At 40.6% G+C, this 15550-nt stretch overlaps 1 protein-coding gene across 3 annotated transcripts in view; it reads left to right on the top strand.

The window, feature by feature from the left end:
* Positions 1-15550, top strand: part of LRP11 (LDL receptor related protein 11) — a 56908-nt gene that overhangs the window by 24870 nt on the left and 16488 nt on the right. For all 3 annotated transcript variants that reach the window (XM_022559066.3, XM_022559046.3, XM_022559035.3), the window contains exons 5-6: positions 681-887; positions 14547-14642. In XM_022559066.3, coding sequence (XP_022414774.2) covers positions 681-887; positions 14547-14642 — 303 coding nt within the window. The remainder of the gene's footprint in view (positions 1-680; positions 888-14546; positions 14643-15550) is intronic.

Raw genomic sequence — 15550 nt, 5'->3', positions numbered from 1 at the left:
ATGTCAAATTTTGATATCACTTACGCTTTTAAGAGATTGTTTTCAATTTTCTACAAGATTCTTCCCCATCCTAAAAATGCTGTTTAGCATATGCTTTTTTAAAAACTGAAATGAGGGACTCCCCTGGTGGTCCAGTGGTTAGGATGCCGTGCTTCCCATGCAGGGGGTGTGGGTTCAAACCCTGGTTAGGGAACTAAGATCCCACATGCTGCACAGCCAAAACAAAACCAAAAAAAAAAAAAAAAACTGAAATGAGCTAACGTTTTCTTTTGATAGATTTTTTAGAAAATTTATGACATTAAGGCTGTGGTTAGTCCGAGCTGTAAATCAGTCTTATAATGCCACGTGTATAAACGCTCACCACAATAAAGGAAGAAGAGCTGTGGAAAGTTTAATGAAGTACTGGTTTGAGCAAGGATGACGAATCTCAGAACCTTAGGTTTAAGTTGTGTCTTTGTCTCTTTCTTTATGTGAACTTTCAGAAAGCAAATTATTAGAAGAGAACTGATTACTCATTTGAAAACAAGAACAAATAGTTTTTTCTGGGGCTCTGATGTATCTTAGATGAATAAGTTATCATTCCCAAATGTCCATGACTTTAAATCTACTGCAAATTTAGTGGTTTTAGCTAAAGTTCAGAAAAGAAACCCAACAACTGATAGTAGCTCTTTAACCCTCAGTGAGCCTTGACCGCAAGATGGTGACCCACACGGCTGTGGCACAGCCTGGACCCACCGGACCAAGCAAAGATGCAGGCAGGGGCTCCTTGCGGGAAAAGTCCCAGAAAGCCACTGCCCCAAAACAGCCACCTGTGTCATCAGCCATGGAAAAGAGGAATCATTCTGCCTTTTGGGGACCAGAGAGTCTCATTGATCCTGGGATGCCAGGTAAGGGCTTGAGGCAGATTTTCACAAAGAGTCTCATTTTCTATAATGACACTTGGCTCAAAATAAGGTTCTATTTGAAGAGTGTTAAGGAAATATCTTAAAAGAAAGGATGGAGTTAAAATGAAGAATTGGGCCAAAAAGAAAAAAAACTTGACATTTTCTCTGATTATTTATAGTAAGGAACACCTACCAAATACGTTCATACATACGCACATATATACATACTCCAGAGGTATCAGTACATTTATTTGTAAATAAGTTAGAGTTTAAAAGTTTCAACACCTATGTTAAGGAAACTAATGCCCTAAGTGTTAAATTTTAGGTTATTTTGAGGCGAAGCAGCATAACCCCTACCTATTTATGTAAATCCTGTTCACACCAAACAAGTGAATGTGAAGAAAATATTGTATTATGCTGAAATGGTTGCATGTGCTAATATCTCAGTATTATGCCTCCAATTTAAGTAAATCTATCATCTTTTGCTTTTCTAAAAATATGGCTAATAATATTTTAAAATTCATGCATACTCCTAAAGCATTACAGGATTCTATTGTTTAACAATTTTTTACACATTTATATTTGCATGATTGTATGACATAGGAGACAGAATATAGGTTATCACATTTCTGTATGCTTTTGTGAATGTCTTTACTCAAACTCTGCATACATTTTACTGAAATAATCTGTCACTATTTCAATAACTACTTTATGAAACTTTTTTGTTCATTATAGAAGATACAGAAGTTGCAAATAATAAAAAAGGAAATGACTTAAAATACCACCCCTTTATTGATAAAAACTTTTAATATTTTGGTATTTGTAGATTTTATTTTATTTTTTATTTTTTTTCACACTTTACAAAGAGCATCCTTTATTGTGCATAAAAGTCACTGAGAAAAATAAGGATCAGAGTCACTGGGATTTTCAAAGAGATGAAATGCACATAAATATAAAAAGGAAGAAAAGCCATCAAATATGGTCTAATATTTCTGTTCTTTAGGAACTATAATGTTTCTGTCCAAATCAGGAAAGCTACTCGAAAAACACTTAAGTAGGGCTTGCCTGGTGGCGCAGTGGTTGAGAGTCCGCCTGACGATGCAGGGGACACAGGTTCGTGCCCCGGTCCGGGGGGATCCCACATGCCACGGAGCGGCTGGGCCTGTGAGCCATGGCTGCTGAGCCTGCGCGTCCGGAGCCTGTGCTCTGCAACGGGAGAGGCCTCAACAGTGAGAGGCCCGCGTACCACAAAAAATAAATAAATAAATAAAATAAAAACACTTAAGTAGTAGACATTTTTGTTCCTATATATATTATGTTCTCAAGGCATTTTGTCTTGTTTGATTTAAATTACATATCATGATGTGGTCAAAAACAGACATATTTCTATTTTGAATTTTGAAAGTTAGAAAGGTCAAATAATTTTCAAAAATAAACAGGTCAATACCAGAGTCAGGGCTCATAATTAACATTACTAATTCTCTGTCTCAAAATTTGACCATGAATGTTACCCATTGTAAAATTTGAAAAAAATACAATTGCCTTAGGTTGTCCTATTTAAAAGTTAGATCACAAAAATGACTTGTAAAAATTGAGCATTGAGGATGAAATGTAAGATAATTTTATTTCTTCACATTTCTGCTCTTATAAGAGTTATCTAAAGTGAGTATTTCTACAAGTCTCCATTCTGACCAGGGCACGTATTCTGGATAGTGTCTCTATACATATATCCACTGTATGGTTGTATAACTTACTATTGATTTAGCATTTATTTAAATGTAAGCAATAAAGTACTTTAAATTGTTATAGACAAAAGAAAATCAATAAGTAATCACCAAAGAAGAATATCTGTTCTACTCCCTGAAACAATATATTATCTATAAAATGTATTTATGTTAGAAATCGAAAACTTGAGATGCTCTGTCTCTTCAAAGCTTCCTGTAAGACAAATGTATTAAATTCTTACTTATATTTCCCAACACATGTGCATGCTCACATATAGATGCACATACAACATACAGATGCACATACAAACATTCAATAAGTAAAGGGAAAAATCACCTAAATAATCACATAAGAAAGATCTTTTTAAAGCCCTCAGAATGTGTACTATCACTATACAGGTTTGTGATTTGTTAAAAATAGATCTAAATTCACCAAGTAAGCAAGATAACTTCATAATCAGTCTTCAGAATAGTTCTTAGAATTTAAAATTTCCTATAAATAAAATGACTTACAGATCTCTTTGTTACTCACATCACTCTGTTATTGGTCAAATCAGTCATACAGTCAACTGGGCCATTCCATCATTGGATGACTTGAATAATTTTTTTTTTTTTTTTTTATACAGCAGGTTCTTATTAGTCATCAATTTTATACGCATCAGTGTATACATGTCAATCCCAATCGCCCAATTCAGCACACCACCACAACCACCACCCCGGACTTTGTAGATTTTAAAGTGCTTCAATACAAATATGTCTACAAAAAATCCTACAAAAGGCTTTTCTTTCAGACAGTTTAGGTTAAGCGCCCTATGGATGCCTGCTTTTGTTTAGTCCTTGCTCGTACTGCCACCTAATGGGAGAATTTTGCCACTCCTTCCAAACCTTGGGATTTGTTTGACTCCATTTTCTCCATATGGAATGTTTGTATGGAGAAGACAGTCACCTAAGAAACGGAGTAAGGGGAGACCAGGTGTCTTGGGCAGCAGGGATGAAGTTGACAGAGAGAACAGAGTTCTCGGAGGCCACAACGGGTGAACTCTTGCTCCGTCACCGTGGACGAGAGGCACACATGAACTTGAATGAATTAGCTGAAGGCAGAGTGAAGAGCAAAGGCCAGTCTCCTTCGTTAGGTTCTAGTCATGGCTCTGCCTTTAGAACCCTGAGTAATTGCTTCATGTCTCTGGACCTCAGTTTCCTCATCAGTTAATAAGAGCTTCAACCAGATGACCCCTAAGGCCCTTCTAGCCTGGTATCTGTTTGGGGGGATATGAAAAGCCTGACGCTCACGCAGGATTCCATCAGCCCTTGTCCGTGCTAGATATTGCTCTGTGATCCCAGTTTTATCTCCTGGGGGTTGAGGACTCAGCCTCAGAACCCTTTTGCAAATAATGCTCCAGGCTGCCACCACCGGTTAATGATAGTTGACACCCAATCTGAAATATTTTTGCATCTCTATTTTTTTTTTTTAATTTTTGGCCTTCCTGCACGGCGCAGCAGCATGTGGGATCTTAGTTCCCCGACCAGGGATCAAACCCGTGCCCCCTGCAGTGGAAGTGCAAAGTCCTAACCACTGGACCGCCAGGGAAGTCCCTGCATCTCTATTTTTGTTCTTTTTGATAATAAGCCTTTGACTTGGGCTATGAAGACGTAAAGAATGGAGTTTCACAGATGCAGAGAGATTAATATCCAGTTATTATTTATTCTATGTATTATTTTTCCTAATCACTAAAGTAATATGTATTTACTGTAGAAAATTTGGAAAATATAGAAAACTATAAAGAAGAAAATTTAAATCATCTAGCAAAACTCACCATTAACATTTTGTTGCATTTTCTTCCAGTTACTTTTACTTATATACATACACACATGCATTTATTCACTTTTAACAAAATTAGGATATTATTTTTACAAAACTTTTATTTTTCTCACTTATGAGTATTTTCATACGTTATTAAATGTCCATCAAAAACACAAATTTTGAAAGTCCAGGGTGGGAATTCCCTGGCGGTCCAGTGATTAGGACTCTGCGCTTCCACTGCAGGGGGCACAGGTTGGGGAACTAAGATCCCGCATGCTGCGCGGCACAGCTAAAATATTACAAACAAACAAAAAAAAAAGTCCAGGGTAAAGAAAGTGGGAAAGAAAGAATAGAACCTTGAAAGTGTTAGAAAGGGCTCCCACAACACATGGTTTCTGTTTGGACAACATCCCCCTTCTCCCTCCTCTTCTGTTATCCCTGAGACCACCAGCCTGGAATCCCCAGCCTCCAATTTCATGTGATTTGAAATTATGTTATATTCAGCATAACATAGTAGACTTAAAAATGCATTATTGGGGCTTCCCTGGTGGTGCAGTGGTTGAGAGTCCGCCTGCCGATGCAGGGGACACGGGTTCGTGCCCCGGTCCGGGAAGATCCCACATGCCGCAGAGCGGCTGGGCCCGTGAGCCATGGCCGCTGAGCCTGCGCGTCCGGAGCCTGTGCTCCGCAATGGGAGAGGCCACAACAGTGAGAGGCCCGCGTACTGCAAGAAACAAAAACAAAAACAAAACAACAAAAAAATGCATTATTGTTTGTGACCTATGCCTGAGTTTTACAAGGATTATCAGCTAGTACAGTAAATATGAACAAGTTAATTTTTCTGCTGCCTCCTTCCCCCGCAGACTTGTGAGTTTAAATAACACTTAACTCATTGAAGAGACGCTAAAGAGATACTAAGATTAATACCAATAATGTGTACAGAAAGTAATGAGATGCAGTTTTTCATGTATCACATTGGCAAAGGTGAAAACATAATAATAATGCTTATAAGAGTACAGAGAGGGAGATACTGGTGGTCCAGTGGTTAAGAATCCATCTTGCAATGCAGGGGATGCCGGTTCGATCCCTGGTCAGAGAACTAAGGTCCCACATGCTGCGGGGCCGCTGAGCCCGTGAGCCACAACTAGAGAGAAGCCCGTGCACTGCAATGAAGAGCCCATGTGCTGCAATGAAGAGCCCATGCGCTGCAATAAAAGATCCCACGTGTGCAACTAAGACCGGATGCAGCCAATAAATATTAAAAAAAAAAAGAGAGTATGGGACTTCCCTGGTGGCGCAGTGGTTAAGAATCTGCCTGCCAATGCAGGGGACACGGGTTCGAGCCCTGGTCCGGGAGGATCCCACACACTGTAGAGCAACTGGGCCCGTGCGCCACAACTGCTGAGCCCGTGCGCCACAGCTGCTGAGGCCCGCACGCCTAGAGCCCATGCTGTGCAACAAAAGAAGCCACTGCAATGAGAGGCCCGCCCACTGCAGCGAAGAGTGGACCCTGCTCACTGCACCTAGAGAAGGCCCGCGCGCAGCAGCGAAGACCCAACACGGCCATAAATAAATAAATAAGACTTGACCTTTAAAAACAAATCTTTAAAAGAAAGAGTACAGAGAAGCAAGTCTCACATACTTTTGGTGGGATTCAAATTAGTACAGTCTTCCAGAGGGCAGTTTCTGAAGCTTTGTGTGTATGCCTTGACCCAGTTATCCTGCCCTTGGGAATTTATGCCAGGCATGTTACTAAGGATGAAGTTAAGGGTGTGTGCGAATATGCAGTTCCACCAGTGAACACACACTCCGTCCTCTTAGAACCATCGGAGCGGATCACAGCGTCGCAGCGGGGCTTGCGCTTGCTTGGGATGCAGTAGCACAGTGGCTGCGCTGTTGAAGATGGTTGCAGTTGCAGGGCCTGTTGCCTGCGTGGCCCAAGTCATCCATTCCCAAGGCTGTCTGTCCCCTTGTATATGACCCAGCCGAAGGAAAGAAATCTGGTTTCCAGCTCTGCAGAGTGCTAGAAAAGTGGCGGTGTATCCACATTCACACTGAATCTGCTTTTTTGTTTGTTTTTGTTTTCGAAATGAGAATTCATGTTCAGCCCAGCAGGTTAGCCAGGTTCTTTAAGGATCCGGATTAAGGCATGGACTTAGTAGAACGCACAACCTTCTGTATGGAGGTGAGGGTTTCTGCCTGCACTTTCTGGGATTCCCATGCCAAATATGCCAAAGCCTCGCTGTTCGCCTTATCTCTGGAGGTAATGAGCAAGCAACTTCTGCCTTCGCGTTACTATGGAAAGTATTTTATTCAGAGGGGACATTCTCACAAAGGATATTTAAAGGGATTTCTTCACACGCCCCGTATTTCATATTTTCATTCCGTTGAACTACCTTTCTTCTAACTGAGAAACCATTTTGAAACTATACAGCAACACCTCTGGGAAGGTGCTTTGAATGTGTTGATGTCTATTAAGCTGAAGAGTCTATTATGTTCCAACACGGTGGCAGGAATCAACTGGATTCTCAAATGAATGGAAACCCGGCTAAAGGAAATGTACTTATCACAAATGAAGATAATCGGATGGTTATTTCCACAAACTTATTTTGAAGGGAGTTGTCCTCTTTCGTTGACCTACTCACTTGTCTGGACAATGTCATCTAATGAGCTATAATCAGCAGATGCCTTTAAGCACACCCAAGTATTCTGGGGCACTGAGAGAAAGGTTGGTCTTGGAAGAGGCACCTCCTACCTTCTACGAGGTATCAGTCTAAAAGCTTTGGTCACTGTAGTGGGGACTACATAATTTTATTATTTGAGATCTATAGATGGTTTATACAGTAAATTCTATTTTGTGACATCTGACCCACTTGGGTCAGTCCCAAGGAACCACTTGGTTTCAAACAAAATGACATGGTTTATTTTATCTAGAAGTTAGTTGAATACCTCCAGCATTCTGCTAGGATTAAAATATTACCCTCCAGCCAAATACAAATATGTTCATAAACACTGATAGTTTTCTTAGCCTGCCTCCAAGAATGAACTTGGAACTCCTTTAAACTAATCTTTGACAAGCTGTAGAGGCTTTTTCAAGGCTGCCTAGTACAAACAATATGAAAACAAGCAAAGAGAATGCCAATGAGTTTTATGACTGTAATGAGGCCTAAATAACATTTCCAGTATGAGCAGACCAACTGTCACTGGTTAGCTGTGATCTCGTCCTAGGACAATGCAGAGCATTTCCTGAAGAGAGCTTCCTCTTACCTGTCTTGCAGACATGCAGTGTGGTCTACCAGTGAATAGTGAGAAAGGACAATTCTGTGGTCTGTGTTAGTTGGCAGTGGTCACAGGAAGCTATAGAACATTCTGGAAGGCAGGCCCATATAGTAGCCACTTTCCCTGCTGGTTTTCCAACTTCCCTTTGGAACATGCCTGCCTCTTTGGTGACTGAAAATGAAATTAAAATAGCTTGCATCCGGCTTCCAACTCTCTCTGTGAATGCATAGCTATGCATGATAAACATAACACAATAGATGATACAGAAGACGGAAAAAATAATTTCCTAACCCTTCTAAAAGGATCATTACCAAAATGAATTATTTGCATAAGTAAATGATGGAATTTTCTTGTTTTGTTCTGACTGCTGCGTTGGTTAGAGCCTATGATAGGATGTATGGAGGTGAGGCATTTTTCTGTGCCATTCCATATGCTGATGTCTAGGAAGAGTGAATCAGGCAGTCTGGAAAATTATGGTCAGTTCCTTCAAAAATATAGAAAACAGAAATTCACATTTAAAATACCAAGATGGCAGGGCAAGTCCCCTAGGAAATTCTAGAGTCCATGATGGTTGTGTCTTCTGAAGTCTCCTGTGTACACTGCCCTCTCCCTAATACCTGATCTCTCCCAGATCCTGTATCACTGGCTTTCTCTCCCCAGGGTATGAAGGCATTTAAGAAAATACTTTTCAAATGTGACAACTGAAGATTCAAAATGAATTGTATAGTTTTTTAAATGAACCCATCTCCAAGGCAAGGTCTCCTTTCCAAGAACAATTAACCTATTTCTCTACTGCATCCCTAGTAGAGCCTTGTCCCAGACCTTCCTAAGGAAATGTAAATTTGTGATTTTGCCTAGATTTGAGTATTAATTTGCTAAGATATGAGTAAATAAATGTGGTATCGACTATAAGTTCTCAGAGCTGTGACTTTGAGAGCAGTATGGTTCAGTGGAAAAGCTCCTGCTTTGGATCAGTCCTGGGTTCTAATTCCAGTACCACTGATTACTAGCAACCAGGTAATAAACATCACTGAACTTCATTTTCTTACCTGTAAGAGGATAATATCTTCTCACAGTGTCACTACAATGAGATATTATGTGTAAATATAATTTATGTCTCTCAGTAACTGCTAGCACTATATGAATTTTTGCTAGAACATTCAAGTCCAGTAGCAAGAGAGCTACAAGCCTATAAGATCGTTAGTTCAAATCAAAAATGGAAACAGTGTAGGGGTGGTCCCAGTCCTGAGTTCCTCTCCAGAATTAAGATGAACGATCTCTCATCTTCACTGGAAAGAGACAGAGGGGGGAAATTGTGAATGCAGTTATAGGCATACCTCGTTTTGTTGGACTTTGCAGATACAGCATTTTGTACAAATTGATGGTTCATGGCAACTTTGCGTTGAGTAAGTCTATTGGTACCATTTTTCCAACAGCATTTGCTTACTTCGTGTCTCTGTGTCACGTTCTGGTAACTCTTGCAATATTTCAAACTTTTTTTGTCATTATTATTATATTTATGGTGATCTGTGACCAGTGATCCTTTTTTTTTTAGTTTATTGTTTTTTTTAATATAAATTTATTTATTTTTGGCTGCAGTGGGTCTTTGCTGCTGAGCATGGGCTTTCTTCTAGTTGCTGCGAGCGGGGGCTGCTCTTCGTTGTGGTGGGCAGGCTTCTCATTGCAGTGGCTTCTCTTGTTGTGGAGCACGGGCTGTAGGCGCACGGGCTTCAGTAGTTGTGGCACATGGGCTCAGTAGTTGTGGCGCACAGGGTTAGTTGCTTCACGGCATGTGGGATCTTCCCGGACCAGGGCTCGAACCCGTGTCCCCTGCATTGGCAGGCGGATTCTTCACCACTGCGCCACCAGGGAAGTCCGATCCTTTTTTTTAGTTGAAGTACAGTTGATTTACAATGTTGTGTTAACTTCTGCTGTATAGCAAAGTGACTCAGTTATGCATATATACATTCTTTTTTTAATATTCTTTTCCATTATGGTTTATCATAGGATATTGAATATTGTTCTCTGTGCTATACAGTAGGACCTTGTTGTTTATCCATTCTATCAATATATATAAAAGCTTACATGTGCTCACCCCAACCTCCCACTCCATCCCTCCCCCAACCCCTCCCCCCTCGTCAACCACCAGTCTGTTCTCTATGTCCGTGATTCTGTTTCTGTTTCATAGACAGGTTCGTTTGTGTCATATTTTAGATTCCACATATAACTAATATCATATGGTATTTGTCTTTCTCTTTCTGATTACTTCACTTAGTGTGATAATCTCTAGTTGCATCCATGTTGCTGCAAATGGCATTATTTTGTTCTTTTTTATGGCTGAGTAGTATTCCATTGTATGTACGTACTACATCTTCTTTATCCATTCATCTGTCGATGGACATATAGGTTGCTTCCATGTCTTGGCTACTGTGAATAGTGCTGCTTTGAGCATAGGGGCGCATGTATCTTTTTGAATTGTAGTTTTGTCTGGATATATGCCCAGGAGTGGGATTGCTGGATCATATGATAATTCTATTTTTTGTTTTCTGAGGATCCTCCATAGTGTTTTCCATAGTGGCTGCACCAACTTACATTCCCACCAACAGTGTAGGAGGGTTCCCTTTTTTCCACACTCTCTCCAGCATTTGTTATTTGTTGGCTATTCTGACTGGTGTGAGTTGGTACCTCATTGTAATTTTGATTTGCATTTCTCTAATAATTAACGATATTGAGCATCTTTTCATGTGCCTCTCGGCCATCTGTATGTATGGCCAGTGATCTTGATGTTACTATCGCAAAAAGATTTTGACTCACTGAAGGCTCAGGTGATGATTAGCATTTTTTAGCAATAAAGTATTTTTTATTAAGGTATGTACATTGATTTTTTTAGACATGTGCTTTCATACACTTAATAGACTACAGTATAGTGTAAAAACAACTTTTATATGACTAGGAAACCAAAAAGTTCATGTGACTCAGTTTATTGTAGTAGTCTGGAACTGAACCCATAATATATTCGGGGTATGATTGTATTTTATATTTTTCCACTGGATGAAAGACAAGCCAGTTAATCTTCTGAAAAGAATTGGAAACTGGTAAATTTTGGTGTTGTTATTTCTGGCTCATTATTTTTAAAAAATTAGACATGAGTTCTCAGCCATGTGATCTTTCCACTTTCAAATTTATTACAGGTGACAGTACTCACTGAGTGCCCATCATTGTGCACTCCTGTGGTCATTACAGCAACCTAATGATGTGTTCAGATCATTACCCACATTTTTAGATGCAGACAATGAGGCACAGAGGGTTTAAGACTTCAGACAAGGTCACACAGCTAGTAAATGATGCAGCCAGGATTTAACTTAACAGTCTTATACCATCCCCAGCGGGAGGATAGCTTGTGCAGCAAGCCTTGCTGTGTGCTCGAGGACCTTCTGTCTTAGCTACAGAGCCAGGAAGCAGCTACAGCTCCATTGAGCCCTGCTTGTATGTACTTTCTGTTAGGGCATTAGAAACACAGAAGAAAGAGATCCATGAGCACTGGAGTAATTGGATTGGCTACCTGTAGGGCTGTACTATGACTTTCTGGGCCCTAGGCACTTCATGGGCCCCTTCCTCCATTACAAAAAATAATAATAATAATAAATATATATACACACACACACACATATATGTATGTGTGTGTGTGTGTGTAAAATTACTGTGTTGGTATAGAGATGAATATGACATGGGCTGGATTCACTATTATATATTTATTATTATTATATTCCTGTTTTTTGTGATTTTCTTTTTTTTTTTGGCCACACTGCCCTTGGCAGTGAAAGTGTAGAGTCCTAACCACTGGACTACCAGGGAACTTTCCTGGTTTCTGTGATTTTAAAAGAAATTAAAGGGAATTCCCTGGTGATCCAGTGGTTAGGACTCGGTGCTTTCACTGCTGTAGCCTGGGGTCAATACCTGGTCAGGGAACTAAGATACTGCAAGCCTCTCATCGTGGCCAAAAAAAAAAAAAAAAAAAAAAGGAAAAGAAATTAAAACCTTTTTGTGAGCCCCTAAAAGTAAAAGTGCCATGGGCTCTGAGCTCTGTGCCCATCGTGCCTAGGGGACAGGTCAGCCCTGGCTTTGTGATGGATGTAGGCATTCAGTCATGCTCCAAGGTATGGGTAGAAATAATCTGAATAAATGGAAAGCCAAGATTTCAATTAATGGCGTGAGCAGATGGAAATGGGAATGAAAATTGCTTAAGCAGGGCACCCCAGCTGCCCAAACTGGTGAGTGCTTGTCCGGGAGAGAAGGCAACATGGAGAGCCTTGAAGATTTGACCAAGGGATCTTGCACAGGCTGAGTCAAAAAGGATAATAACAGAATTTAGCAACTTCAGTACCCAAAGCTAGTTGAGAAGGAACAGTACCGTCCATGCTAAAGTTTTCATCCACCCGTGACAAAATGAGGAAAGTAAGCCCAATGTAGTGAGTTTTTTATAAGGCTAATCTTATTCGGTTTAAAGAACTATCCTTTTTATGTATTAAATCCTTCATGATTTGGGCTTTTAGACATATCCTTACTTTACAGTGAAGTGAAGGTGATAGCCTTAGTAAATGGTCATTTCTTTTAATATCTTTACTTGGCAAAATTAAAAATTGACAACCCTAAATTGGCCCCCAAAATTATTTTGAATTTTCATTGGTCCACAAAATCCAAAGGTGTTGAAATCACCTCGCCATGTGGACAAGAGCCTAACTTTACTATGGCCCCAGTGCTACACCAGCCCTATCATCTAGATTCAATATTCCCTGTCCCCATCTTACTGGGACACAGGTATCCACAGCCCCAGGGGACAGTCACTTTCGTCCATGGACTGAGGAGCTCAGCCACAGTAATAGCAGTTACCTGGCTGGCTCTTTCCCCTTTGGCTCCTCGATGCTCACTGTCTTCTTTTACAGTCTCACCCCGGATGTTCCTCTTCTTTTTCCTCCCCTCCCTGTTTGGGACGGAGTGGGGTTTCCACCACTACAGTAAAGAAGACAAGGGTAGAAATCAGTTTGAAAGATAACATCTGGTTCTCTAGCCTGCAGGAAATTGCTTATGCCTTACTCATCTCTCTCCTCGTTGGGCTCGAGTTTACGAAGGAAGCCCAAATTATTGGCTGTATTTAGGCTGGCACGCATGGTCTTTTAGAGGCACAGTAGAATGCAGTGAACCTGCTATGGCCTTGGCCGCGAGAAGCAAACATGGGCTGATCTAACTGCACTGATGCTGAGTGAGTGGGATGAGTGGCCTCTGCAGACACACTCCAGTAGGAATGTCTGAAAGCAGAAAGGCCAGGGAGGAGGCTCTTGCAGTTCCCGAGGCATAGGTGATGGAGACCTAAGGCTGCGTGCGGCCGAGAGGCAGAGAAGAGGTCTGCTTGACGTGGTGACCGAAGGGATGAAGGGCTGGGTGAGAAGGAGCATTAAGGATGCCGTAATGAAATAACTGTATCGACAGCCCCTTCTGATTAACAGCATTAACACGTGACTACAATGGTCATTTTAAATCATTGCCTTTTCTGGCTCTAGTAGGTATCTGGAATAACTCCGCAGTTTTCCATTTTGCAGTTGATTTTGTGATCCTTAGTGAATTCATGTATACTTCTTATTACAAATTACCAAGGAATTTTAGGTGCTACTTTTGTTTTTGTTTTTTTTTGCGGTACGCGGGCCTCTCACTGCTGTGGCCTCTCCCGTTGTGGAGTACAGGCTCCGGACGTGCAGGCTCAGCGGCCATGGCTCACGGGCCCAGCCGCTCCGCGGCATGTGGGATCTTCCGGGACCAGGGCACAAACTCGCATCCCCTGCATCGGCAGGCGGACTCTCAACCACTGTGCCACCAGGGAAGCCCTAGGTGCTACTTTTGAATAGTCTTGTTTTAGTTGCAGGTGTTATGAACATTTCTGTTGATGCCATATGAGTAAAGAAGCTTTAATTTTTTTTGTTTGTTTCTTCATAAAATTCCTCATGTCAGCAGATCATTTCCAGTTCCTTTCCATTAAGCACTATATTTTGCAAAAATCTCACTTGAAATTACACTACAGCCCGAGGGTAACTCCTTAATTACCATACTGTCAATATAATAAGCACACAAATGCTATAAATTCCTGGATGGGCAAATAGTAGAATGACACAGCCATGGCTCATCAGAACCTGAGATAAAAATCCTGAGATTTGATCTTTCTGTATATTTGCTCTCAGTAGTATAACTGAATAGAACAGGTAAACAGTTAACAACCTGTCATTAAATCAGAAGTGCTGGTTTCCACCAACAAGCAGTTAGACACACCTGAGTTTAAATCTCAGCCCTATGACCCACTGACTACTTGAATGAACCCGGGTAAGCGCTGAACCTCTCTGAGTCTGACCAGAAAAAAATGCAGCTATTAATGCCTGCCAAGCAGCATTGAGGTAAGAAAGTGAAGTAGCATGTCTGAGTGCCTTACGTATGCTCACTGTTCATTTTCTAAAGGAAGACGTTTCTGGACTGTTTCTGCATTCCATGGTATAAAGTCCAAGTACCGTTGACTTCTCTAGCTGAAGTCTTTCCTTCCTTCTCTGGGTCGGGGAGGAAGTTCTGGGACAGTGTGCTTTTTCCCCCCATCTCTGTCCAGTGGTTTTTCACTAGCCTTACACTCTGCTTTATTAAGTTGGTCACATTATTTATCTCGAGTTTTAGTATCAAACATAGGCCTGTGTTTATTGGAGAAATAAAGCCCGTAAGTCCTTTCTTTAAGTCCATCCTTAAAAAATAAATAAGGATCTGTTTTCATGTCTGTTCCCTGAAGTTTCTGATGTACCTTCAATATGTTTTATTTATTTTCCACAGATAGTGGTTCCTCAGGGAAGCACAGAAAAGAGGAAAATTATATTTTTGAGTCAAAGAGCAATCGAGGAGGAGGGGAACATCCAGCCCCAGAAGCAGGTAAATGTTTACCTTGGAAATTCATTGCAGAGCAGAAACATTTACGGAGCCACATATCTTGTAGCTGAGGTTATTAGATGAATCTGCAAGAGTCCATGATAAGAACAGGGATCTGTGGGTCAGAAGAACTAGTATATTTTCATCTCCTATATCATACTTCATCTTGGGACTCTTGAACTAGTATCTTCACATCTTTGGATCTCAGCTTCCTCTTCTATAAGTTGATTGGACTGGATAATCACTACAGCCCCATCCAGGTGTAGCATTGTGTGGAACGAGTGATGCTCAGGACATAGTGGTTAAGAACCAGATGCCAAGGTTCAAATCCTTCGTCCATCACTAACTCGATGACCTTGGGCAGGTTATCTTTCTCTGGATCTCAATTTCCTCATTGGTCGATGAACATAGTAACTATACCTGCCTCACAGAGCTGTTAGGGAGAATAAATGGAACGGTCATTATAGAGCATGTAGCATATCGCTTGGCTCATGCAATAAGCCATATAAATGATGCTATTGTGATTGTTATTTGTGATCAACAAGGGCAGAGGTCTTAGAGTACCCAGTTCTCTCTCCAAGTGCTCCAGTGATAAAGACGGAAGACAACGGGAATGGTGAAAGGGTGTAGGTGGTACAGGGGATATTTAGTAAGTGGAAGAAGAATACTGTAATTTCATAATTTGGGTTATTTTTAACTAGAAAGAAAATACTTTCAAGATAGTCCTGTAGAAAGGTAAGTTTTAATCCTAAATCTCATAAACTAATTAGTAAAAGAAAATTTAGAACAAAATATGATTATTAAGCTATGGATCTAAACATTGAGAAAACTTTTTTACACTAGAAGTAGTCTTTGTAATATCTGAACAATAGTCAAGTATAATTTTTAAATAATAGATGGCTAAAATAACC

The sequence above is a fragment of the Delphinapterus leucas genome, chromosome 12 (genome assembly GCF_059928025.1).
Source record: "Delphinapterus leucas isolate spDelLeu-1000000601 "Yukka" chromosome 12, BTC_Dleu_Yukka2, whole genome shotgun sequence".
Taxonomy (NCBI): Eukaryota; Metazoa; Chordata; class Mammalia; order Artiodactyla; family Monodontidae; genus Delphinapterus; species Delphinapterus leucas.
The sequence above is the reverse complement of the archived record's forward strand: the minus strand, read 5'-3'. Positions and strand labels throughout refer to the sequence as shown.